The 21,673-nt window shown below is 38.0% G+C and overlaps 2 protein-coding genes across 3 annotated transcripts in view; one reads left to right on the top strand and one right to left on the bottom strand.

Moving 5' to 3' along the window:
* LOC126469702 (zinc transporter ZIP3-like) overlaps positions 1 to 19,357 on the bottom strand; it is a 36,212-nt gene extending 16,855 nt beyond the window's left edge. Inside the window, exon 1 of one of the 2 annotated variants that reach the window (XM_050096877.1) lies at positions 19,241 to 19,357. The gene's annotated coding sequence lies outside the window, so the exon portion shown is untranslated. Of the gene's footprint in view, positions 1 to 19,105 lie in introns of both variants that reach the window. The other variant, XM_050096876.1, reaches the window with a different exon arrangement.
* Positions 19,358 to 19,416: 59 nt separating this feature from the next.
* Positions 19,417 to 21,673, top strand: part of LOC126469703 (spermidine synthase) — a 55,602-nt gene continuing 53,345 nt past the window's right edge. The window contains exons 1-3 of the mRNA XM_050096879.1: positions 19,417 to 19,874; positions 20,483 to 20,603; positions 20,690 to 20,936. Of these exons, the coding sequence (XP_049952836.1) occupies positions 19,744 to 19,874; positions 20,483 to 20,603; positions 20,690 to 20,936 (499 nt within the window). The 5' untranslated portion in view covers positions 19,417 to 19,743. The remainder of the gene's footprint in view (positions 19,875 to 20,482; positions 20,604 to 20,689; positions 20,937 to 21,673) is intronic.

Here is a 21,673-nt window from a genome sequence, read left to right as displayed (position 1 = left end):
CAAGTGACATGGTGAACCAATAATTTTACACACTTCCTATTCCACTCACAGACAATGGGCAGGAAGAATGACAGTACATATGCCTGGATGTACCTAATTTTTGCTATTATGATTATTACACAAAATAAATGTGGAAAGGAGCGATTTATTACTTGGCACATTTTGAAATGTAAACACACTGAATTTTAAATTAGTTTTTCCATGATATACACAACACACAACTTCTCTCCACCAGAATGAATTATCACTTTGCAGCAGAGTGTATGCTGGTATTAAACTTCCTGGCAGGTTAAAGCTGTGTGCTGGACCAAGACTCAAACTAGGGACCTTTGCCTTTCACAGCCAAGTGCTCTACTGACTTAGCTACACAAGCACAACTCACAACCCATCCTCTCAGCTTTATGTCCACCACTAGCCCATCTCCTACCTTCCAAACTTCACAGAAGTCCTCCTGCAAAACTTGCGAGACAAGCATTCCTGGAAGAAAGTATATTGTGGAGCTATGGCTTTGCCATCGCCTGGAGGATTGTTTCCAGAATGAATTATTACGCTGTAGCGGAGTGTGCACTGATATGAAACTTTGTGGCAGATTAAAGCTGTGTGCCAGACTCGAACTTGGGACCTTTGCCTTTCATGTGCAAATGCTCTACCAACTTGCTCTCAAAAGGCAAAAAGTTCAGAGTTCAAGTTCTGGTCCAGCACACAGTTTTAATCTGACAGAAAGTTTCAACTTCTCTCCTGTAGCATCTTCCCCTCGGGTGTGTTGAGCATTCCTGTGATGCTCTCAAGCTGAGTAAATGGAACAACATCCTAGATTGGTGGACAATACTCTCAAATTGGTCTGAAAAAGAGTCTTCTGCAATCTTCTTCACAAGTAAATTACATTTCTAATAAATCTCTGTTTGGTATCTACCATTCCCTGCAATAGATTGACGTGGTTCTTCCACCTTAAATTAGTCTGCATGGATACGCCTAGAAATGTAACTCCATTGATCATTCAGTGATGATCTAATAATAAGTATCTGGTCCTGTGTCTGTGTCTGTCATTTATATATGACATTTAATTACATCTGTCTACATCGAGAATCCACTGTAATACATCAAGTGTCAATCAATTTGCTGATCTTCCTGAATTATGTGACTTTTTTCTAATGGAAACAACGTTTTGTGCCTGAACAATGTCTGATAGTACATTCATCATTCTTACAATGACTGGTCACATCTTAATAATAATAAAAGCCACCACCTCAATGTGCCTATTGCACTTCGCGACAATGTCCAAAAACATCTAGTGAAAATCCTAGTTCAACAAGATGGTGGACACAACTATTTTGCTTTGGGTCTCAATATATATTTCTAAGGAGTCTGCTTTATCTAATAGTAACATTATGAACTGGTAATTTCTGTTGTTGTTGTAGTGTATGGAGACAACAAGAGTATATATAATATATTTTGTTTTACCCTTAGCACTGGGATTAATTAACACATTAACTATGTTGGTTACATATAATCACCAAAATCACAGTAACTTACTATCGCCCTTGTAAAAAAAAAAAATGTGGGGAAAGTGATATACATAGATTACTTTATACATTTCTTTCCGTACCATGAAAACTGCATATTTCTGGACACCGAATGATACCTACTCAGTCCGCACCACAAGCCCTCAACATTTGTAACGGGACTTAGAGATACCACTTATAAAGGGCTGAAGATTGTGGTCAAGATAACCAGTTTTTCATATGGTAATTGAAAATTTGGTTCCAGAATATGAAGCAGTGATTTTGATAAGTGATACTGTAATATTTCCTGTGTTAGTAAAGGGGGAATGTAAGTGCAAAGAGAACAGTAACTTAAAAAAAAAATCATTGCTCATTTGATTGCAAAATCTATTTATTCATAAAATCTACTATCGCAGCTTCGGAGAGCACTGAAAAAATTGTGTCATAAGTTTAAAATTATATCTGACACATATAATGTCATCATGTCTACAGACTGAGAATGAAATGTTGTTATTGTTCTTATACCGTATTTTGCATAAACAATAATGCAAAAGATGACAACAGTAATATTAAATACTCAACCAATGATGTGCTGATGACATATACAATGATGAACCAAAACACTATTACCACTGCTTAATACCATGTTGGGAACACACTACAGCCGATTCCACATGGCATGGATTCCACAAGTCCTTGGTAGTTTTTCCGGAGGTATGTGGCAGCAGACATCTATTATTAAGTGTGTGATTTGGGCAGCCATTACCCTTGACGATGGTGTATCAGAACACAACCACTGACCTAATGCAACAAGAAACACGATTCATCCAATATTTTGGCTTTTCAGTGTATATACACTGCCATGGCATTGAAAGCCACCTGATGGCACTGTGGGCTTGTGATGGACTAAGGAATGTATTTATGTTGAGCATAGATGACTGGGGAATTATTCTACTGTCGATAAGGGTCACAAAGGGGGAAACACTGACACGAGTAACCTTGACAAAGGGGGAAACACTGACACGAGTAACCTTGACAAAGGGCATATTGTTATGGCACGACGTCCGGCAATGAGCATCTCAGAGAGAATGAAGCTGGTCGGCAGTTCCCATGCTACAGTTGTGAGCATTTATAGAAACTGGTTGAAGGACAATGAAACCCCAAGTATGCGAAAATGGATGTCGGAGGTTTGCCCACTATGTAACACAGGATAAGCTATGCTCTGTGGCAAATCTGACAACAGGATACAGCAGTGCTGGTGTGGGCACAAGTGTTTCAGAGCACATGTGGTTCCACATCCAACGATCCCTGTTCCCTGTGTGTCCCATATTGAACCAACATTGTGAATTAGAACAGTCCTCAAGACTGGACAGTGGATCAATGGGTGTGTGTCACGTGGTTGGGTGACACATGTTTGGTATCACACCAGGTTAGGATACACTGTCATCCAGGGGAACAAATGCTAGAAATGTTCACCATACCATGGATGCAGGCTGGTGGCGGCAATATTATGTTATGAATGACATTCACCTGGGTTTCCATGGACCCTGTGATAATAGCTGAAGGCATCATGATAGCTGTGCACTACACAAATAATATTGCAGACCACCTAGATCCCTTCATGATCGAAGTCTTCACCAATGGCGATGACACCTTCCAGCAGGATAACTGTCCATATCGAAAGACCTTGACCGTGCAACAGTGATTTGAGGAGCAGAACAGTAAATTTGCACAGATGTCTTGTACACCACATTCAGATGATCTGAAGTTGATGGGAAGCCTCCTGGGACACTGTCTTGGCTCAGAGTGTCAAATTTGCTTTCCTAGATATTTAACTGATGTGACTGTCAGGCAGCACACCACTAATACTGTATTCCCACATGATTGATTTTTCTACTCATTTAGGTGATTCAGATTTTTTTCACATTTAGAGCAAGCAGCCATTCATCATAATAAATAGACAGTTTGCTCAGGCCATCCTACAGTCACTCAATGATGTCACTACAGTGTTTTCAGCAATTGCAGATTGGTGCTCACCGTATTTGACAGATTGTTTATGTATCTGCATAACAAGTGCAGTCCTATCACACTTTTCTGTTTACAGTCTTCAGGATGGCAATGTGTTGAATGCTTTCTGGAAAGCCAAGAACATGGAATCTGCTGTTGCACTTCATCTACGGTTTGAAGGATATCATGTAAGAAAAGTGCAACCTGACTTTCACATAAATGATGCTTTTTTTTCTACATCTGTACTGATTTGTGGGTAGAAGCAGTTCTACAACAACCTTCATTTTATCAGAATTTCTAAATTTTATTTTAAACTACCCATGAATCTTTTCCACACTTAATCCACTTACTAAGTACCTACTCCTCCAGGGTGTTATTTAAAATTAGTTTCAACTTTGCTCACAATTCCTCTATGTCCACTGTACTGGAACTAAATGATACCTATAACTGTAAAAACAGGATGCTAACAACTGTTTATTTCCAGCATGAAATCTCTCCTAGCTTTCTGAATTGATTAATTAACTTTAGTAACCATCATGGTTATGATAGCATAGCAACTACTAACCTCACCACCTCTACACAACATTAGTGACAATGTTAAGCCTGTTAGTAGTTACGAGGTCTAAAATATTTCCATTGCATGTGGTTTGTTGCACCAGTTGATCAAGGCATTTTGTGAAGAAAGCTTTCAGAACTTCTTTGCAAGGCTGTCAGTCCATACCAACTGCAATGAATCCATAGACTTCCAGTCTATGGTCAGTAGATTACAGTTGCCTCCAATTAATATTGCATGATCATGTTACTTCCATGCTACTGAGCGAATACTTTCCTGGATGATCCTACAGCTGTTACAGAGGAATTGTGGGGCTTGTAAAAACATTTGATGACTAATTTAAGTTCATCTAGGTTGACTACTCATGTCCAGATAACTTCACAACAATACTCAATTTTGACCTCGATAGAAATATTTTTGTCGACTGCAACGAACCCTCCTCAAATGATGTCTAACCTGACTTTTGATAAGTGTTCCATGTCTTGTTAAATATTTCTGAGCTTTCTACTTCAGTTTTTAATCAGCTCTAGGTTCCACGTAGAATCTGAGCAGAATAGCTTTCCTGGAGGGTAAGATTATGATTTATTGTTGAAAAAATTTACATACTTCATGACAACAACCAGAAATTTAACAAGCTACATTTCCATGGTACAATTTGATTCACAACCAGAGATTTAGGTCGGCAAAGAATATCTCAGGCTCTCAAATGTATATAACAACAGTTATCATTAACGTATCTAGGCTATTTTCCATGGATCAACTAATCAAGGATTTTAAAGCAGCAAAATGGATTTCATCAAGGGCTGATTATTCTAGTCACATCAGTTTCGAACTGTTTCCTTTATTTTTTGGGTTTCTCCCATCTGGATAATTGTATATCATTTTCTACCTTAAATGTCTTGCAAAACTTGTATCAAAAAAGCAGTAGTTTTAATTGACAACACAAATACATTATCAAATATGGATGGAAGAAAAGGAAAGGTAAAAATAGCATGTAATGAATGGTTATATTATGCAGAACACTGTCCAGACAACTGCAGACTGTTTAGCGAGATTACATTACAAACATGTTTTGTTCCACAGATCCAAAGAGAAAAGATCTCCAATAGTGCAGAACGTGTCATAAATCACACCTATTTATATGTAGCTGATAACTGGGAAAATCTAACAACATTTCCATGTTTATGCTGCATGTGCTAAGAAACAAAATTTATTTTGTGGATTCAGTCAAATTACAAGGAACTTGTAAGCCACAGGCATAACCAGGTGATTAGCTCTCGTACAAGTTGCTAAATGAGTCACTGATATTTTTACTCATCCTGAACATTTTTTCTAAGATTCTATCCCCTTGTTATCCTTCAGTTCCTTTCAAGCCAGGCAGCTATCTTCTCCAGCAGTACCCTCCTTACGGTAAAAGTGAATGCAAACATATTTGAAGTCATAAATGAACATCTTGTGGAGTGAAAATCACTAACAGAACTGCAAACAGCTGTATTTATGATCATTTATTTGGGACCACAGCTGTATGTATGATCATTTATTTGGAACGAAATAAAAATAAAATATCTTATGTACAGCCGTTTCCAGTTTTCATTTCACAAAACATAAATTCAGAGCTGCGGTTTCTCTGAACACATGGTTTTCTTAAGTGAAATTAATGTGCTGTTGGACAAAGTACAATTCAGAAAAATGTGACAGCCCATTGTAGAAATTATCTGTTTTCACTACTGCAATTTAGGCCTTGAGGCTATTGTCAAGTGGTATACTGTAAGACTTCAGAACTCCTCCGATATGTACACGTGTCGTATCTCAGCCTTTCAACAACGTTATCATCTTTAACATAAATTCAAACAAGCTTGTGTAAAAAAAAAATTAAAAAAAATAAAAAAAATGGTTTATTCAAATTTATGTTAAAAATGTTGACATTGATAAAAAGGTCAGCTATGATGATGATGTGTAATTTTCAGTTTGACATGTGCTAAAGCACAGTTGTTTTTTCTTCTTTTTTCCCAACATACACCTGATAATAGCCTGAGGACTGATATTACAATAGTCAAAATAAATAATTTCTACAGTCAATGGTGACTATGATGTCCTTTAAAAAGTATTACACGAGCGTGAACCCCAATCATGAGATGTTAACAGAATGAGTTTCTCAGGAAGTGTCATGAGAAGTTAAGTCTGATATTAATGTGCATGGAAAAGGTACGAATTTTGTACTTATTTTCACAGTGAACGTGTGTCTCAGGAATGTCAGATGTATGTTTGTACTCTCTCCAGCAATTCTAATTTTTTTTATGCACAAGAAGAGAGTGTTTTCATTAATTAATGTTTTGTGGACAGTAGAGGAAGTACTTAAAAACAATGAGTGCAATCACAATAAGAAATATTATTTCTGTCAGTCTTTTAGGTGTAGATTTCTACCGTTTGATAAGTAATGAAAATACACTATGTGATCAAAAGTATCCGGACACCCACAAAAACACATGTTTTTCATATTAGGTGCAATGTCCTAACATCGACTGCCAGGTACTCCATATCAGCAACCTCAATAGTCATTAGACATTGTGAGAGAGTAGAATGGAGCAATCCGTGGAACTCACGGACTTTGTACGTGGTCAGGGGATTGCGTGTCACTTGTGTCATACATCTGTATGCGAGATTTCCACACTCCTAAACGTCCCTAGGTCCACTGTTTCTGATGTGATAATGAAGTGGAAATGTAAAGGGACACGTACAGCACAATAGCGTACAAGCGGAACTCGTCTGTTGACTGACAGAGACTGCTGACATTTGAAGAAGATCATAATGTTTAATAGGCAGATATCTATCCAGACCATCACACAGGAATTCCAAACTGCATCAGGATTCGCTATAAGTACTATGACAGTTAGGCGGGAGGTGAGAAAACTTGGATTTCATGGTTGAGCGGCTGCTCATAAGCCACACATCATGCCGGTACATGCCAAACAACGTCTCAGTTGGTGTAAGGAGTGTGAACATTGGATGATTGAATAGCAGAAAAGTGTTGTGTGAAGTGACGAATCACAGTACACATGTGGCGATCCGATGGAAGGGTGTGGGTATGGCAAATGCCCGATGAACGCCATCTCCCAGCATGTGTAGTGCTAACAGTAAAATTCGGAGGGATGGTGTTATGGTGTGGCCGTGCTTTTCATGGAGGGGGCTTGTACCCTTTGTTGTTTTGTGTGGCACTATCACACCACAGGCCTACATTGATGTTTTAAGCACTTTCTTGCTTCCCACTGTTGAAGAGCAATTCAGGGATGGTGATTGCATCTTCCAACACAATCAAGCACCTGTTCATAATGCACGGCCCGTGGCGTTGTTGTTACACGACAATAACATCCCTGTAATGGACTGGCCTGCATAGAGTCCTGACCTGAATCCTATAGTACACCTCTGGGATGTTTTGAAATGCCGACTTTGTGCCAGGCCTCACCGACTGACATCTGTATCTCTCCTCAGTGCAGCACTCCATGAAGAATGGGATGTCATTCCTCAAGAAACATTCCAGCACCTGATTGAACATATGCCTGTGAGAGTGGAAGCTGTCATTAAGGCTAAGGGTGGGCCAACATCACATTGAATTCCAGCATTACCAATGGAGGGCGCCACAAACTGTAAGTCATTTTCAGCCAGGTGTTCGGATACTTTTGTTCACATAGTGTAATCTTCTGTGGTAAATATATACCACTCAAAAGACATGGTAAAGTACCAATACTCTAGCAATATTGGTTCAAAACTTGCAAAATTTGTGTTGTCATTTAATTTATGCACAAAATAATGTTGTTAGTCTTATTTTGTCTGTATATGTATGACTGAAAATGCTATCATGTCTGGATTTTCACTCACTTGTCCTACTTTTTTGTGCAACATTCTGAAACTGCTCCGAGTTTGCTTGAAATTAGTATGGAAACCTAGCATTAACCAAGCAATGACATAAATCAATATAGAGTGACCAATGCAGGGAAAAACATAGTTAATCTAGAGACAGTAATTTTTCTTATAATTTCAATGAAAAGTAAAACTTTACATAGCAAGATTAACCTAAAATAATGCACATAAATATCCTGTTATCCATGCATGTTAAATGTGAGGTAGAACCAAGATTTTATGCAGAAGGCAACAGCCTTCCAACTGGGAAATTAAAATTGGACTAAGGATAAGAACAACATTTTGTTCCTGAACTTGAAAATACGACGACTTTCAACACAAAGTTAGGCTTTTTAAATTGACACATGAATGTTTTTTAACAGAAATGAAAACTACAGATACAATTAATGATGGCAGACATGGTTTCACTGTTCTAAACCACAACACATTCTGAAATAATATACTTTAAAGTCTAGTCAGTATGCACATTCTACCAACATTGTTCAGTCAACTAGTTTCTCTTGTTTGGGACTGCTGTCAGTGACAAATGGGAAAATAAACTTCAAATACATTTTGGACAGCACTTTACCTGTCTTGATGTGGCTTGTGACATTTGTTGGAGCCCTGGTAACCTCCAAGTTTTTAAAATGGAAGTATGCTCGAATATGTAAGTGTCCACGGAAGCAACACTTACTGTAAGGCTGCTGTAATTGATGGTGACAATTTCGTTTACATGATGATGAACAAGACAAAAGATACAAAACACTGTCTGGACCAAGGCTTGGTGGAGCAGGTGGAAAAAAGTAGAAAACACACAGTCCCTGTCATCAAGGCGGTGACACTTTGTGGATGTCAAGAGATTCCATTAAGGGGATACGGGAACTTCAGATCTATTAAGTTGATAAACTGATAAACAAGATGACTAGAGCATGGGTAGTTTTTACGTCACTCTAAAATATCATGCAAAAGGTGATAAAAACCTACAAGCAAGTTCGGAAGGAACTGGTAAATGGAACAAGAACAAATATCGTGCAAAAGGTGATAAAAACCTAGAAGCAAGTTTGGAAGGAACTGGTAAATGGAACAAAACATTGGTGCCCCAATCCAAAATCAGATCATCAGTTGCATCAATAATCAACACCTGGAAAGATATCGTGGGTCTTGTGAATGAAACTGCAGACGTTGATGGACAGAACAACTCTCTCTTTGTGCCCAATATTTTTCCCTGGATCTCAAGATTCATGAAGATTTCCTACAATTTGTTCCAGTGTTTAATGTGACTGGTGAAGGATTAACTGGATCTGTAATTGAAAACTTGGTAAAATTTGGGCTTGATGCATCATTTTTACAAGGACAGGGTTATGATGGTGGTGTGCCCACGTTGCGAAAAGCCTGTGAGGCTCATGCACCCTTCAGCCGTATATTCTCGTTGTGCAGCTCACAATTTCAATTTGGTAGTCACTGACACATGCAGCATTCCGCTTATGCAGACAGTGATAAGTGATATGGCAAAACAAAGATACCATCATCATCCTTTTGTACTTTAAATTTCTACTAAATGGTTTAATCATTTTTTTTCAATTTATGTGTATTAAAGTATGATACAAAAGCAGATTTTTATACATTTCAAAGTAAATTAATACGGGCCTAGACTATAAAAATACGCAAGTAATCGAAACAATGCAGAAAATTCTCTTAGAAACTGGATTATATTTTATTAAAACTATACAAACTTCATAACCTTATAAAATTGATTTCATAATGTTATTCATAACCTCAATAAATCATTTTCATAATGTCATTCATGTTCTAATTTAACAAAAGCAAATTGTAAATATGCCACCATGGACCAGTGTACACACCACTGTTCAGGGAAACACGAGGTACATCTGTGAGGGACAGGTGTCCACAGAGGCATCAAAACCTTTGCCCAAAGCTGTGGAAGAGGAGTACACGGTCCAATGGTAGTAACATATTGTTTCCAGCATTCTTGTTAATGTCGTTTTATTAGGTGGTGGCCATGGGCACGGAGCTGTTTAATGGAAATGAGTGCTCCATCAGTGAATGTTTCTTATGGTGTTGGAGAGCCCACCTGTGATTTCCAATGGCCACGACAATTTCTGAAGTCTACCAAGGTACTTTCTTTTGATGGGGAGATCACGAGGAATGCGGGATCGCTAAGTCCACTGGCTAATAGAGTGGTTGTGCTCTGGACAGCAGCATCAATACCTCCACATGGGAGGGGGGGGGGGGGGGGGTGCTATGGGCAATGGTAGAGCAAAGGCATTCCAGTCAGCACTGTTGAGAAACCATCCGGGTTGATGACCAGTGAGTGATGCTGAGGGTGGGACAGAACAATCAGAAAATAATCACTGTTACACATGTCATCATGGATTCTCCAATGGACAAAGGGGAGAAGACCAGGGCTGTAAATGGGAAGATCGATGGATGAATAAGATCCATATGCCACACTAAAATGTGTGGGGACATCAATATTCAAGAGATAAAGATTGAACTCTGCGAGCAAAGTTTCAATAACTTTACCACAGCCACTGGTTGCAGTTCCAGACCACAAAGGGTTGTGGTCATTGAAGTCACTTAAAATGAGAAAGGGTGGAGGGAGTTGAGAAATGATTGCAAACAACACATTCTGAAACACTTCACCATCAAGAGGAAGATACACATTACAGGCAGTAAAATCCAGTAACGTCCTCCACAAACAGCCACAGCCTCCAAAGTCATACCGAGTGAAATGTGTTCCCTGTAGACAGAGTCCAGAATGTACATGCAAACTATGTCTGACACACTGTCATAGTCAGCTTGTAAAATAATGCTGAAAGCTGCAGAAAGTACAGGTTTTCACTGCTGGGAACCACATTTCCTGGAGAGCAATGCAGAAAGTATGGGAAATGCATAAGAGAGGCTGCAGCTAAGCCATGGGGTGGAAAAAATGCCACAACAGTTCCTCTACTGGATCACACTATCAGTATCCTCTAGGGGAGTGAAGGGACCAAGGAGATAGATCATGCTCCAGGGTCACCTACTGCCACTGGTTATGAGGATATGGTATCAATACACGTTGGTTTTGAAACAGGTTGTGTGGGGGGATCCAGTGCCACAGTGGACACCAGGCACTCTACCTGTGGTACAGAGTTTGAACGTACAGGGTCCAGTGGCACGGGACCACTGAAACCTCCTTCATCTGAGAGGTCATCTTTTTGTCCCTTTTCTCTTGGATGATTTCACTGTCTGTGAGGGCTTGTCTGCCCTATAATCTTATGTTAAAGGTTTCATGCAATAAGTTATGTATTAAAGTGATCAACAGTGTATATGTCTTGAAGCACCATGAACTACCCAGATTATACACGGTGGTTCGTTGATAGTGACCGGGCCAAACATCTCACGAAATAAGCATCAAATCAAAAAACTAAAAAGAACAAAACTTGTCTAGCTTGAAGGAGGAAACCAGATGGCGCTATGGTTGGCCCGCTAGATGGCGTTGCCGTAGGCAAACGGAGATCAACTGCATTTTTTAAAATAGGAACCCCCCATTTTTTAGTACATGTTCATGTAGTACGTAAAGAAATATGAATGTTTTAGTTGGACCACTTTTTTCGCTTTGTGATAGATGACACCGTAACAGTCACAAACGTATAAGTACGTGGTATCACATAACATTCCGCCAGTGCAGAAGGTATTTGCTTAGTGATACATTACCCGTGTTAAAATGGACTGTTTACCAACTGCGCAAAAGGTTGATATCGTGTTGATGTATGGCTATTGTGATCAGAATGCCCAACGGGCATGTGCTATGTATGCTGCTCGGTATCCTGGACGACATCATCCAAGTGTCCAGACCGTTCGCTGGATAGTTACGTTATGTAAGAAAACAGGAAGTGTTCAGCCACATGTGAAACATCAACCACAACCTGCAACAAATGATGATACCCAAGTAGGTGTTTTAGCTGCTGTCGTGGCTAAACCACACATAAGTAGCAGACAAACTGTGCGAGAATCCGGAATCTCAAAAGTATCAGTGTTGAGAATGCTACATCAACATCAATTGCACCCGTACCATATTTCTATACACCAAGAATTGCATGGTGACGACTTAGAATATCGTGTACAGTTCTGTCACCGGGCACAAGAGAAATTATGGGACGATGCCAGATTTTTTGCATGCATTCTATTTCACGACGAAGCGTCATTCACCAACATCGGTAACGTAAACCGGCATAATATGCACTATCGGGCAATGGAAAATCCATTATGGCTGTGACAAAAGGAACATCAGCGACCTTGGTGGGTTAATGTATGGTGTGGCATTATGGGAGGAAGGATAACTGGCCCCCATTTTATCGATGGCAATCTGAATGGTGCAATGTATGCTAATTTCCTACGTAATGTTCTACCGATGTTACTACAAAATGTTTCACTGCATGACAGAATGACAATGTACTTCCAACGTGATTGATGTCCGGCACCTAGCTCGCATGCGGTTGAAGCGGTATTGAATAGCATATTTCATGACAGGCGGATTGGTCATCGAAGCACCACACCGTGGCCCGCTGATGTCCCCAGATTTTTTACTGTGGGGAAAGTTGAATGATATTTGCTATCATGATCCACTGACAATGCCTGACAACATGCGTCAGTGCATTGTCAATGCGTGTGCGAACATTACTGAAGGCAAACTACTCGCTGTTGAGAGGAGTGTCATTACACATATTGCCAAATGCATTGAGGTTGACGGACATCATTTTGAGCATTTATTGCATTAATGTGGTATTTACAGGTAATCACGCTGTAACAGCATGCGTTCTCACAAATGATAAGTTCACAAAGGTACACATATCACATTGGAACAACCGAAATAAGATGTTCAAATGAACCTACGTTCTGTATTTTAATTTAAAAAACCTACCTGTTACCAACTGTTCATCTAAAATTGTGAGCCATATGTTTGTGGCTAATACAGCGCATCTATCACAAAGCGAAAAAAGTGGTCCCACTAAAACATTCATATTTCTTTACATACTACATGAATATGTAATAAAAAATTGGGATTCCCATTTAAAAAAATGCAGCTCATATCCGTTTGACCTATGGCAGCGCCATCTAGCGGGCCAACCATAGTGCCATCTGGTTTCCCCCTTCAAGCTAGATAAGTTTTGTTCTTTGTAGTTTTTTCATTTGACGCTTATTTCGCGAGATATTTGGCCTAGTCACAATCAATGGACCATCCTGTATTTCTCTGCTATTTGGGAACAAGAAAACTTAGTGACTTCCAACAAACTTTACACACACAACTTAAAACATTTTCAAAACTTTTTCTTGCTGGCACCCCCACACAAAATAATGAAAGGGAAAAAGTTTACTGATTACTACATTTTTGCTCTTCATACGATAAAACTTCAGCAGTATGGAAGACTCTTTCACTACTAACTATTCAGAACACATTTTACAGACAGTACACACACACACAAAATTCAATTTACCTGTGAAATTATTTCACTGTATGACCACTAAGGAGATATGATATAAAAATTGATGTATGTTTTAGACAGGGTAATTCTTTTCTTTACAGAATCAGGCTGGGGGGTTACTGGTTACAATTAAACGGCTACAGTCTGTGGCAACTTCTTTTAAGCAACCACAAATGACAGAGGAAGGGTAGACCGATTCTAGCAAGCTATGTACCCTATGGTATCTTGCAGAGTACAAATGTTTAGATAAAATATCAAAAATAAACTGAAAACCTTTCTGCTCGACAACTATGCCATACATGATTTTCTGAAAAGATGGTATATATGTGGATGAGCTACACTTATTAAAGTTTGTTGTTGACTGCAGTTTTTTTTAACAAAAAGGAAAATCCTGCTATGTAAATGGCTAGCATGTAGCCATGCTTTCACAAAGAAAATTTATCTTATTTGTAAACGTACTAACACATTCCACATCATAGCGAGTAGTTGCAATTATTTTTCATATCATATGCATAAAACTAAACTTAACAGAATGAAACGCAGAAGTTTTTTTTTTTCCCCTCTCTCTTCAGAGTTCTTAGAAAAACCAAAAGGAAGGAACAAAAGGTTTTAGCATCCTGCTGATGATAAGATCATTGGAGAGACAGCACAAGCTCAGACTGGGGAGGGAAATTGGCTGTGTCCTCTTCACAGAAACCATCCTGAAATTTGCCTCAAGAGTTTTAGGGCAGATATACAAAATCTAAATCTGGCCAGTTGGATGGGGATTTGGACCTCTGTTTCCCACATTCAAGAACAACATGCTAGCTACTACTCCATTTCCGTCAGTTTCAGAGCTCTTTGCAAAAGGAATCGTGAGAGGAAGCTAGTTAATTTTCTTTGAAATCTTAAAAAGGGGTCTTGGAACTACTGTAGCCATCGACATGAAACTTATACAGGACATTAAACTGTATGTTCTGAGTCTACTGATCTACAATAACTGCATTTCAGCCAGTGCTTACAGAAATACAATTTTTTAATTACACGGTTAAAATTTTGTGTACTTTCTTTGTATGTTATCCTAAATAATTTTAATTGTACATGACATTATGTCGTTCTTTTAGTCCAGTTGACTCCGGATGTGTATGTAATTATTCCCTGGTTTCCGAGATTTAGAGAAAAATGCAACAGAAAAATGTAAATGTTCAGGAACGTGTTCTAAAGTTTCAAAAGACTGTGACTCACTTAATACATGCTTATTTTTTTATTTTTAGTCACTCAGAAGCACCCTGCACCATACTGTACATCATCCTCTTGATCTTTTTCCAAGTTTTTTCTTCTTTCTGGACAGCATACTCTACTTTATCAATCCGAACCTTGTCCATCCGTTCAAGTTCTCTGATGCAGCGCTTTCACCCTACCAATGGTGCCATCATTAAAAGTAATAACAGCATCACTGACCCCCCTGCCCACTTTAGTGTCTTCATTCCAAAAAAACCTTTTTTGGTAAGCGAGTCCCTGTAAGATTATTGAACGACTCATTGGGATTTTGATGCTGATCATGCAAACACTTCTTCAGTAATTCAGGATCTGCCATATCTCTGTACATAGGTTTCATGATATCCACGACTGCTACTGGGAAGGAATGTTTATGGATGTATGAACTATTTGAGTACTGGGCATTGCGGTAATTGCACCATTAATCATGTCCAGGAGGGCAAAGGTGGTGTACTGGTTTTTCATCAGATGACAGTCTGTGGAAGAAGGTAGCCCATTCTGCCTGCTTCATTTTCAACAAATCCTTAGTATTATTTCTAATGGTCATCCCATAATACTGCTGTAGTTCATCAATCATTTTCTCTGTCAGCCTGCCTCTTATGGTTTTACCATCAGAAAGTTTCTTGTCTCTCAAACTTTGTTTCAACTTCCTCACCCTGGTGCCCATCCTCCTCTGGACATAAACTTTAACACAGCAATCCACAGCCTTCTATATAAAAAAAATTACCGATTTTATTATACCTTGAAGTAATGCACCTACAAATTTTAACATTTTCAACCGGTGTAGATTATATTTTAAAAAATCAAATAAAATACTTTCCATGTGAGTTTATAAAAAAATAATCATTTTATTCAGAAAATTGCAAATTTTATAATGAGATAAAAATCTGAAAATTTGATTTTTTTCCCATTCTACCTCCCCTTGATAAAATACCAAAGAAATATTACAAATGAAGGCACCACAACAACAGCCAATTTCCTTATGTGGTGTTTACATGACAATGGAGATGAAACACCTACCACCACAGTGCTCCACTACACCGAGAACAATCATTAGGTATTTTTGTGACAAATCTCATTGTGAGCATTAACAGGCATGGCTCACCGTATTCTTGTTTTAAAGAGCTGAGGAATACTTTTAAGAAAAATATATTATTCCACAATATAAATGAAAATGGTTATTGCAATATCTTTACAATAAAGTAATTGCTCCTTTGTGCACAACCACCTGCCAAAAACTTGTTATAATAACTTGAAACATTTACAATTTATCATGGCAACAACAGGACTATACCTGTACTCTTAGAAGACTCTTGCGAGATGGCTAATGGGAGCAGCTGCATCTATAGAAATTAGATGACACTGAGCAGTATTTACGACTTTTTGATCACTGCTAACTTCATCAGTCAGATAACGCAGCATTTATATTGATGCCAAGGCCATAGGTGACTAAGTAAAAGTGAAGACTAATTACTGGTCAAGTTCGAGGAGAATACAGGAGATAGATAGGACTACACAGTGCAGTAAAGTCATTGCTAACATCCTATCACCATCACCATCAATGGGCAAGAACTGGGTAAATCATCTTCGTGCCAACATGTAAAATATATTACTGTAGCGATAAGTTTTCTACAGTACTTTATTTGTTAATGCAACTTACGAATCATGTACATGAAATGTGTGTCAGAACATGCTATTTTCCGTTTCTCTAAAGCATACAATCAAATGATATTATTTTATGAAGGAAGGTGGTCGTGGGCATGACATATTAATATTGCAGAAGAAAGCTAAGATTTGTCGGGTGCATTTTTTTTCTGATGGTTTGACAAACGTACGCAAGTCTAGTTTTCCAATATGAAGTTGGAGTAAGCCCACAAGGTTACTAATCACATCTTTCATGCAATGCCTAGTGTCAACTGAAAGCATCTGTTTCCAGTTACAAACAATATTATTTTTAAAGTAAAATTTTATGTATAACTCTGAGAGATCCAGTCCAAATTAGTCTAGTATGATACTCATTTTAAGCGATATGTAAAGTGACAGCAGAATATGAAGAATAACCAGTACTCTAGCAGGGACAGCACCAGCTTGGTACTGCACTAACTGCTACCGCTCAGTCGCTACTAGATGACTGGTAATATTTCATGTTTTACTGTCTCGACTGATACATATCAATAACCCAAATATTGCACTATGCTAATTTATTTGGGACTTCTCTACAAAATGCACATGTAAAATTTTGCTTTGAAAATAATTTTATTTTTAACAAGAAACAAACCAACATTTTTATTTAGTACTGTATGGGTCATACTGAGAGCAACAACTCAAAAAATAAAAGCCAAACACAAATAAAAATGGTAACAGTATTTATTATATATGCAAGTACATACTTTCCACTATAACTTCTTATACAGTTGTACATATAGTTAAGTGCTTATGGAAATTTTGTTATTACATTTTCAGCATAGAAATTTGCCACATGTTCCCAATAGGCCTATACTTTCAAGCAGAATAGTTTCTCAAATTGTGGAAAAATAACTAAATGCAACTATCATCTTTTAACTCTTTTCTTTCCGGTCACAACACCAAACATCTCACCAACGCCTCATCACTTGTGATAATTGCCTGCTCCATGTTCCTGACAACATTCTCACACTCTCACACACGTGCCATCCACAAATTGCCAATTCGATCAGTATTTTGGTCCCCCCTATAAATCTTAATGATGTTTGCTAGTCATGTCCCATGCATTCAGAAAAATAAATAACTCCTTGGATCTAACATGCAACTGTGTTTTCAGTCTGATAATTTTTACCATCACTGGTTGCTAACTGAAACAGGCCTATATGCAGTTCACAGGAAAAGTTACATTGTGGACCATGTTGCAGTTTTTCCAGTGTATGTACAATATTAAGTGCACAATATGCATCGCAATACTCACCAAAGACTTTTCTAAATTCACCTTGCAATTCCAGTTTATATGATGTGAGAGTGTGATAAATATGATGCAAACGCAGAAAGTATGCTATGCTACAGGGCAATCTCTTACAACCACCTTCACTTTGAATTCGTATTTGCTGGTTTCACCAGCTCTTAACCAAATTACCAACTTTCAAATTAACTTAGACCTTGGGCTTCACTACATGTGTCTGTGAACATGTCGTGGGGAGAGGTGGTTGGGATTTCACACTATAGCCCAGTTCACAACTAAAACCAAAGAAAGTGGTGTAGGTTTCCAATCAAAATAATGGACTTTCAAGTGCCACATGCTCTAAATGATAACTGCATTGCTGTGTTATCAGAATGTATATTTCATGAATTAAGCTTACTTTTTGAATAGTTAAGACACATACCTAATTGATATAGTATGGCCTTTTTTTTTCCTGAGTCCGGACCAGCTTACCCAGTCAAAAGAGGGCACTACAGTTTAAGAATTGAAATAAAATTGTAATTTAGCATTACTTGGACATACAGAATATTACCAAAAAAGAAAATTGAGTAAACTGCTCAAAGAATTTCTGAACTGTTTTGTGCGACATTACCCTCAGAGACACCAAGTTATTTTTGTATTTCTTATTTTCAAATTATCCGTGTATTTCTTATGTCTGGAAATCCATATCACTTAAAATTTAAATCAACTGCTGCACAATTTGAGTAAACTTTACACATAGCACAACCACAATACATGTGGCATAGCAATGCATGCCACATTAATTGCTTCAGATTATTACCAGCACAATGATGTGTAAAACTGTTTCGTGTGCTTTATAATTTTGCTATCTTCTGTTTATCTCGATTTTTTAAATGTCAACAATACTAACACTAGTGGCAAAACACTTACACGAGACTTTAAATGTTATTGCCAGCAGCTTTGCCCAAGTTGGCCACAGAGAGAAAACCATGGTGGTTAAATCAAGATTTTTAACATCACTTGTTATTTATTACTATTTTATCTCATTACTTCAAGACATATTAAATGCCTCTCCTGCACAGATTTGTCTTTTGATGATCTACTTAATACCAGTGGATACACCAGCCCAATACATGTTACTCCTTGTAATTGCTATTTATTGTCCTGTATTTCATACAGCATTAAGTACAAGTGGTTGTAGCCTAATTCAATTTCACGTAATTTGTAATGTACGCATCCAGAGTTTTCAATTTTTTTGTCAAATTCGAACGATATTGTAGCAATACTGGAGACCCTGCATGAACAAATATAGGCCTTGTTGGTGAAGCTGCCGGTAATACATCCTGTAAACTGTACAAAATGTTAGTGGCACGCAGCAGACAGCTCTCACTGAATGGGCTAGTAATTACCCGTTCTTTTACGTTCAATCCTTTTGCGCAAGATGCTTAAAATCTATGAAATTTTTCCCCCTCAACACTGTTTTTTGGTTTACCTCGTTCCCATAATGAAACTGCAACTGAACATCAGAGTTGCGAAATATAGAAGAAAACTGAAGACACATTCCACTCAGGGGAAAAGCTTAGGACTAATCAGTCTTCCTCTAAACAAGTGAAACAAAATTACGCACAAACAACACGTTTCACATTACGTTTACGACTTCGCCACTGCGCTTCCAACGAAATACAGGTTCAGAACTTGTCTCTGGTCTCTACGTACAAAAACAAATGCGAATGAACGATAAGAACAAATGAATGAAACACTGTTTTGAGTGTGGAAACTTGAGGTCATTTGACGCATCACAAACGTCAAATTCAAGGTTATATGCAAGCAGTGCTTCGCTACAACCAATAGTTTTGACAACAAAGCTTAATAACATGGGAACTGCAGTGCACCATCTACTATTTAATCATTATTCTTCCTAACTTGCCCTCAGCTAAGAAAAATGGCATTTTGGAAACTCTTTCGAAAGTTTCGCTTGGCAGCCCTGCTTGAAGCGTCTGTCCGTGGTACACGTGGTTTAGTAAGTGCTGAAGAGCTGGTAACGTTATTTTGTGGTCAAATTTCAGCTGTTGGTCGTGCATATACTGCATTTGTGAGACACACGTAGGCATTGGCCGTTATTTAATTATTATGAATCAACTGAAAGAAGGCTGGTTTAGTGAGCTGTGTACCCTGTGGCCAGGCTTTTGCCTTTCGTTGGAAGTAGACAAGGTTTTACATTCGGAACGTTCTGAGTATCAGGATATCCTTGTGTTACAAACGTGAGTGTTAGTAATTGTTTAGACATTTATTTAAGTTTAAAAAGTGTCGCCACCTTGTATTTTGATAGTTATAAATTGTTATCGCTTGCACAATGAGTTCTTGGAAATCTTTACCAGAGATGCATTGAATTCTGTATCATTTTATTCAGAATGATACAAAAAAAAGTAAACTCCGTGAAGACAAGGAATATTCCTGACACAGTTACGTCGTGTTTTTTGCGCACAAACACCAGCACGATTTTAAAGTAAATGTTTAGATAGAAAGTTGTCATGCAATGGCTCTGGAAACCACCAGCTGCTACTAATAATATATTTTTATTTGGTATAACACGTGTTGAATCTTGGAGCGTTATTCTATAAATTCAAACACATTTGAATATAACAAAAAGATGTGCAACACCCTGTTCTGCAAAAATGTAGGCAAGGCGGCGCAAAAAAAAGAAAAAATACACAATTCATCCAAAAACCTGTTTTTTCTTTAACATTATGCAGTGCTCAGAGTTCTCCCGTCATTGCAACCTGCACTTTTGCATCTGTGTTTTGCTCAGGTCAAGTCTGTTTTCAGCTCAATTGTGTTCAATTTTATGTTTGACATTTGTCACTTGTAGGAAGTCCCATGGCCGAGCCCTTATACTGGATGGCATTATCCAGTGCACGGAGTTTGATGAGTTTGCATATCAGGAAATGATTGCATTTCTACCATTGTGCAGTCACGTATCCCCTAAAAAGGTATTTGTCACTGAGATGTGATTACGATCTTTTCCTTCTTTCTTTTTCCACAAACTTAGTTCTTTAAACTTTTGTGTTTGCTCTAGGTTTTGATCGTTGGTGGTGGAGATGGAGGTGTGGCACGAGAAGTTGCCAAGCATCCTTCTGTAGAGTCGATCGTCCAAGTTGAAATAGACCCTAAGGTTTTAGAGGTATCCAAGCAATTTTTGCCTTTCATGGGGCAAGGCCTGTCTCATCCAAAACTAAAAATACACATTGGTGATGGATTTAAATTTATGGCAGACCATGAAGAAGAGTTTGATATCATAATAACTGATTCTTCTGACCCTGTTGGTATGTTATATATTGAAATAACTACTTCAGGTATTCATGTGTATTTTATATGTGAACTGCAGTTGTGCATGTCCTCAGTGGGTAATACACATTGCACTGTTTAGCTTTGTGTATTTAAGGGAGGATTGCTAAATTTACTCATTATAAGGCAAAAACTACTTCAGGTATTCATGTGTATTTTATATGTGAACTGCAGTTGTGCATGTCCTCAGTGGGTAATACACATTGCACTGTTTAACTTTGTGTATTTAAGGGAGGATTGCTAAATTTACTCATTATAAGGCAAAAACATCAGTCATGTATTTGTGTGGTGTACCGTCTCACTCTTTGTTGTGGAAATTTTATTTATAATAATATTTTATTGTAAAGGAAGGTCTGAGTTGTGCCTGTAAAAGTTCTTCAGATTTTAATGTCTTTTGGTAATTTGTAAGGAGGCATGCTGTGCAACAAATATCTCACAAATAATAGCATTTCAACTACACCACAGCTTGTGATGATTAATTTTTGGATGTATTTTAGCCATGTTGAATTTTAAGGATCATCTTTCGGGTTAAGTTTTCCACTGAATATTTATCAATGCTCTGTTGTACAAAAAAAATGTCAGAACCACTTTTTTCGGTTTACTGATGTTAATAACAAATATTTTTAGATGATGTGTGTCGAAGTTTTAACAATAAAAATACAAAATTCAATTGATTAACTAATGTGCCATGACAAAAACACTAATCAGTTGTGGT

The sequence above is a fragment of the Schistocerca serialis genome, chromosome 3 (genome assembly GCF_023864345.2).
Source record: "Schistocerca serialis cubense isolate TAMUIC-IGC-003099 chromosome 3, iqSchSeri2.2, whole genome shotgun sequence".
NCBI classification, from domain to species: domain Eukaryota; kingdom Metazoa; phylum Arthropoda; class Insecta; order Orthoptera; family Acrididae; genus Schistocerca; species Schistocerca serialis.
Note: the sequence above shows the minus strand (reverse complement) of the source record. Positions and strands in the feature narration are given on the sequence as shown.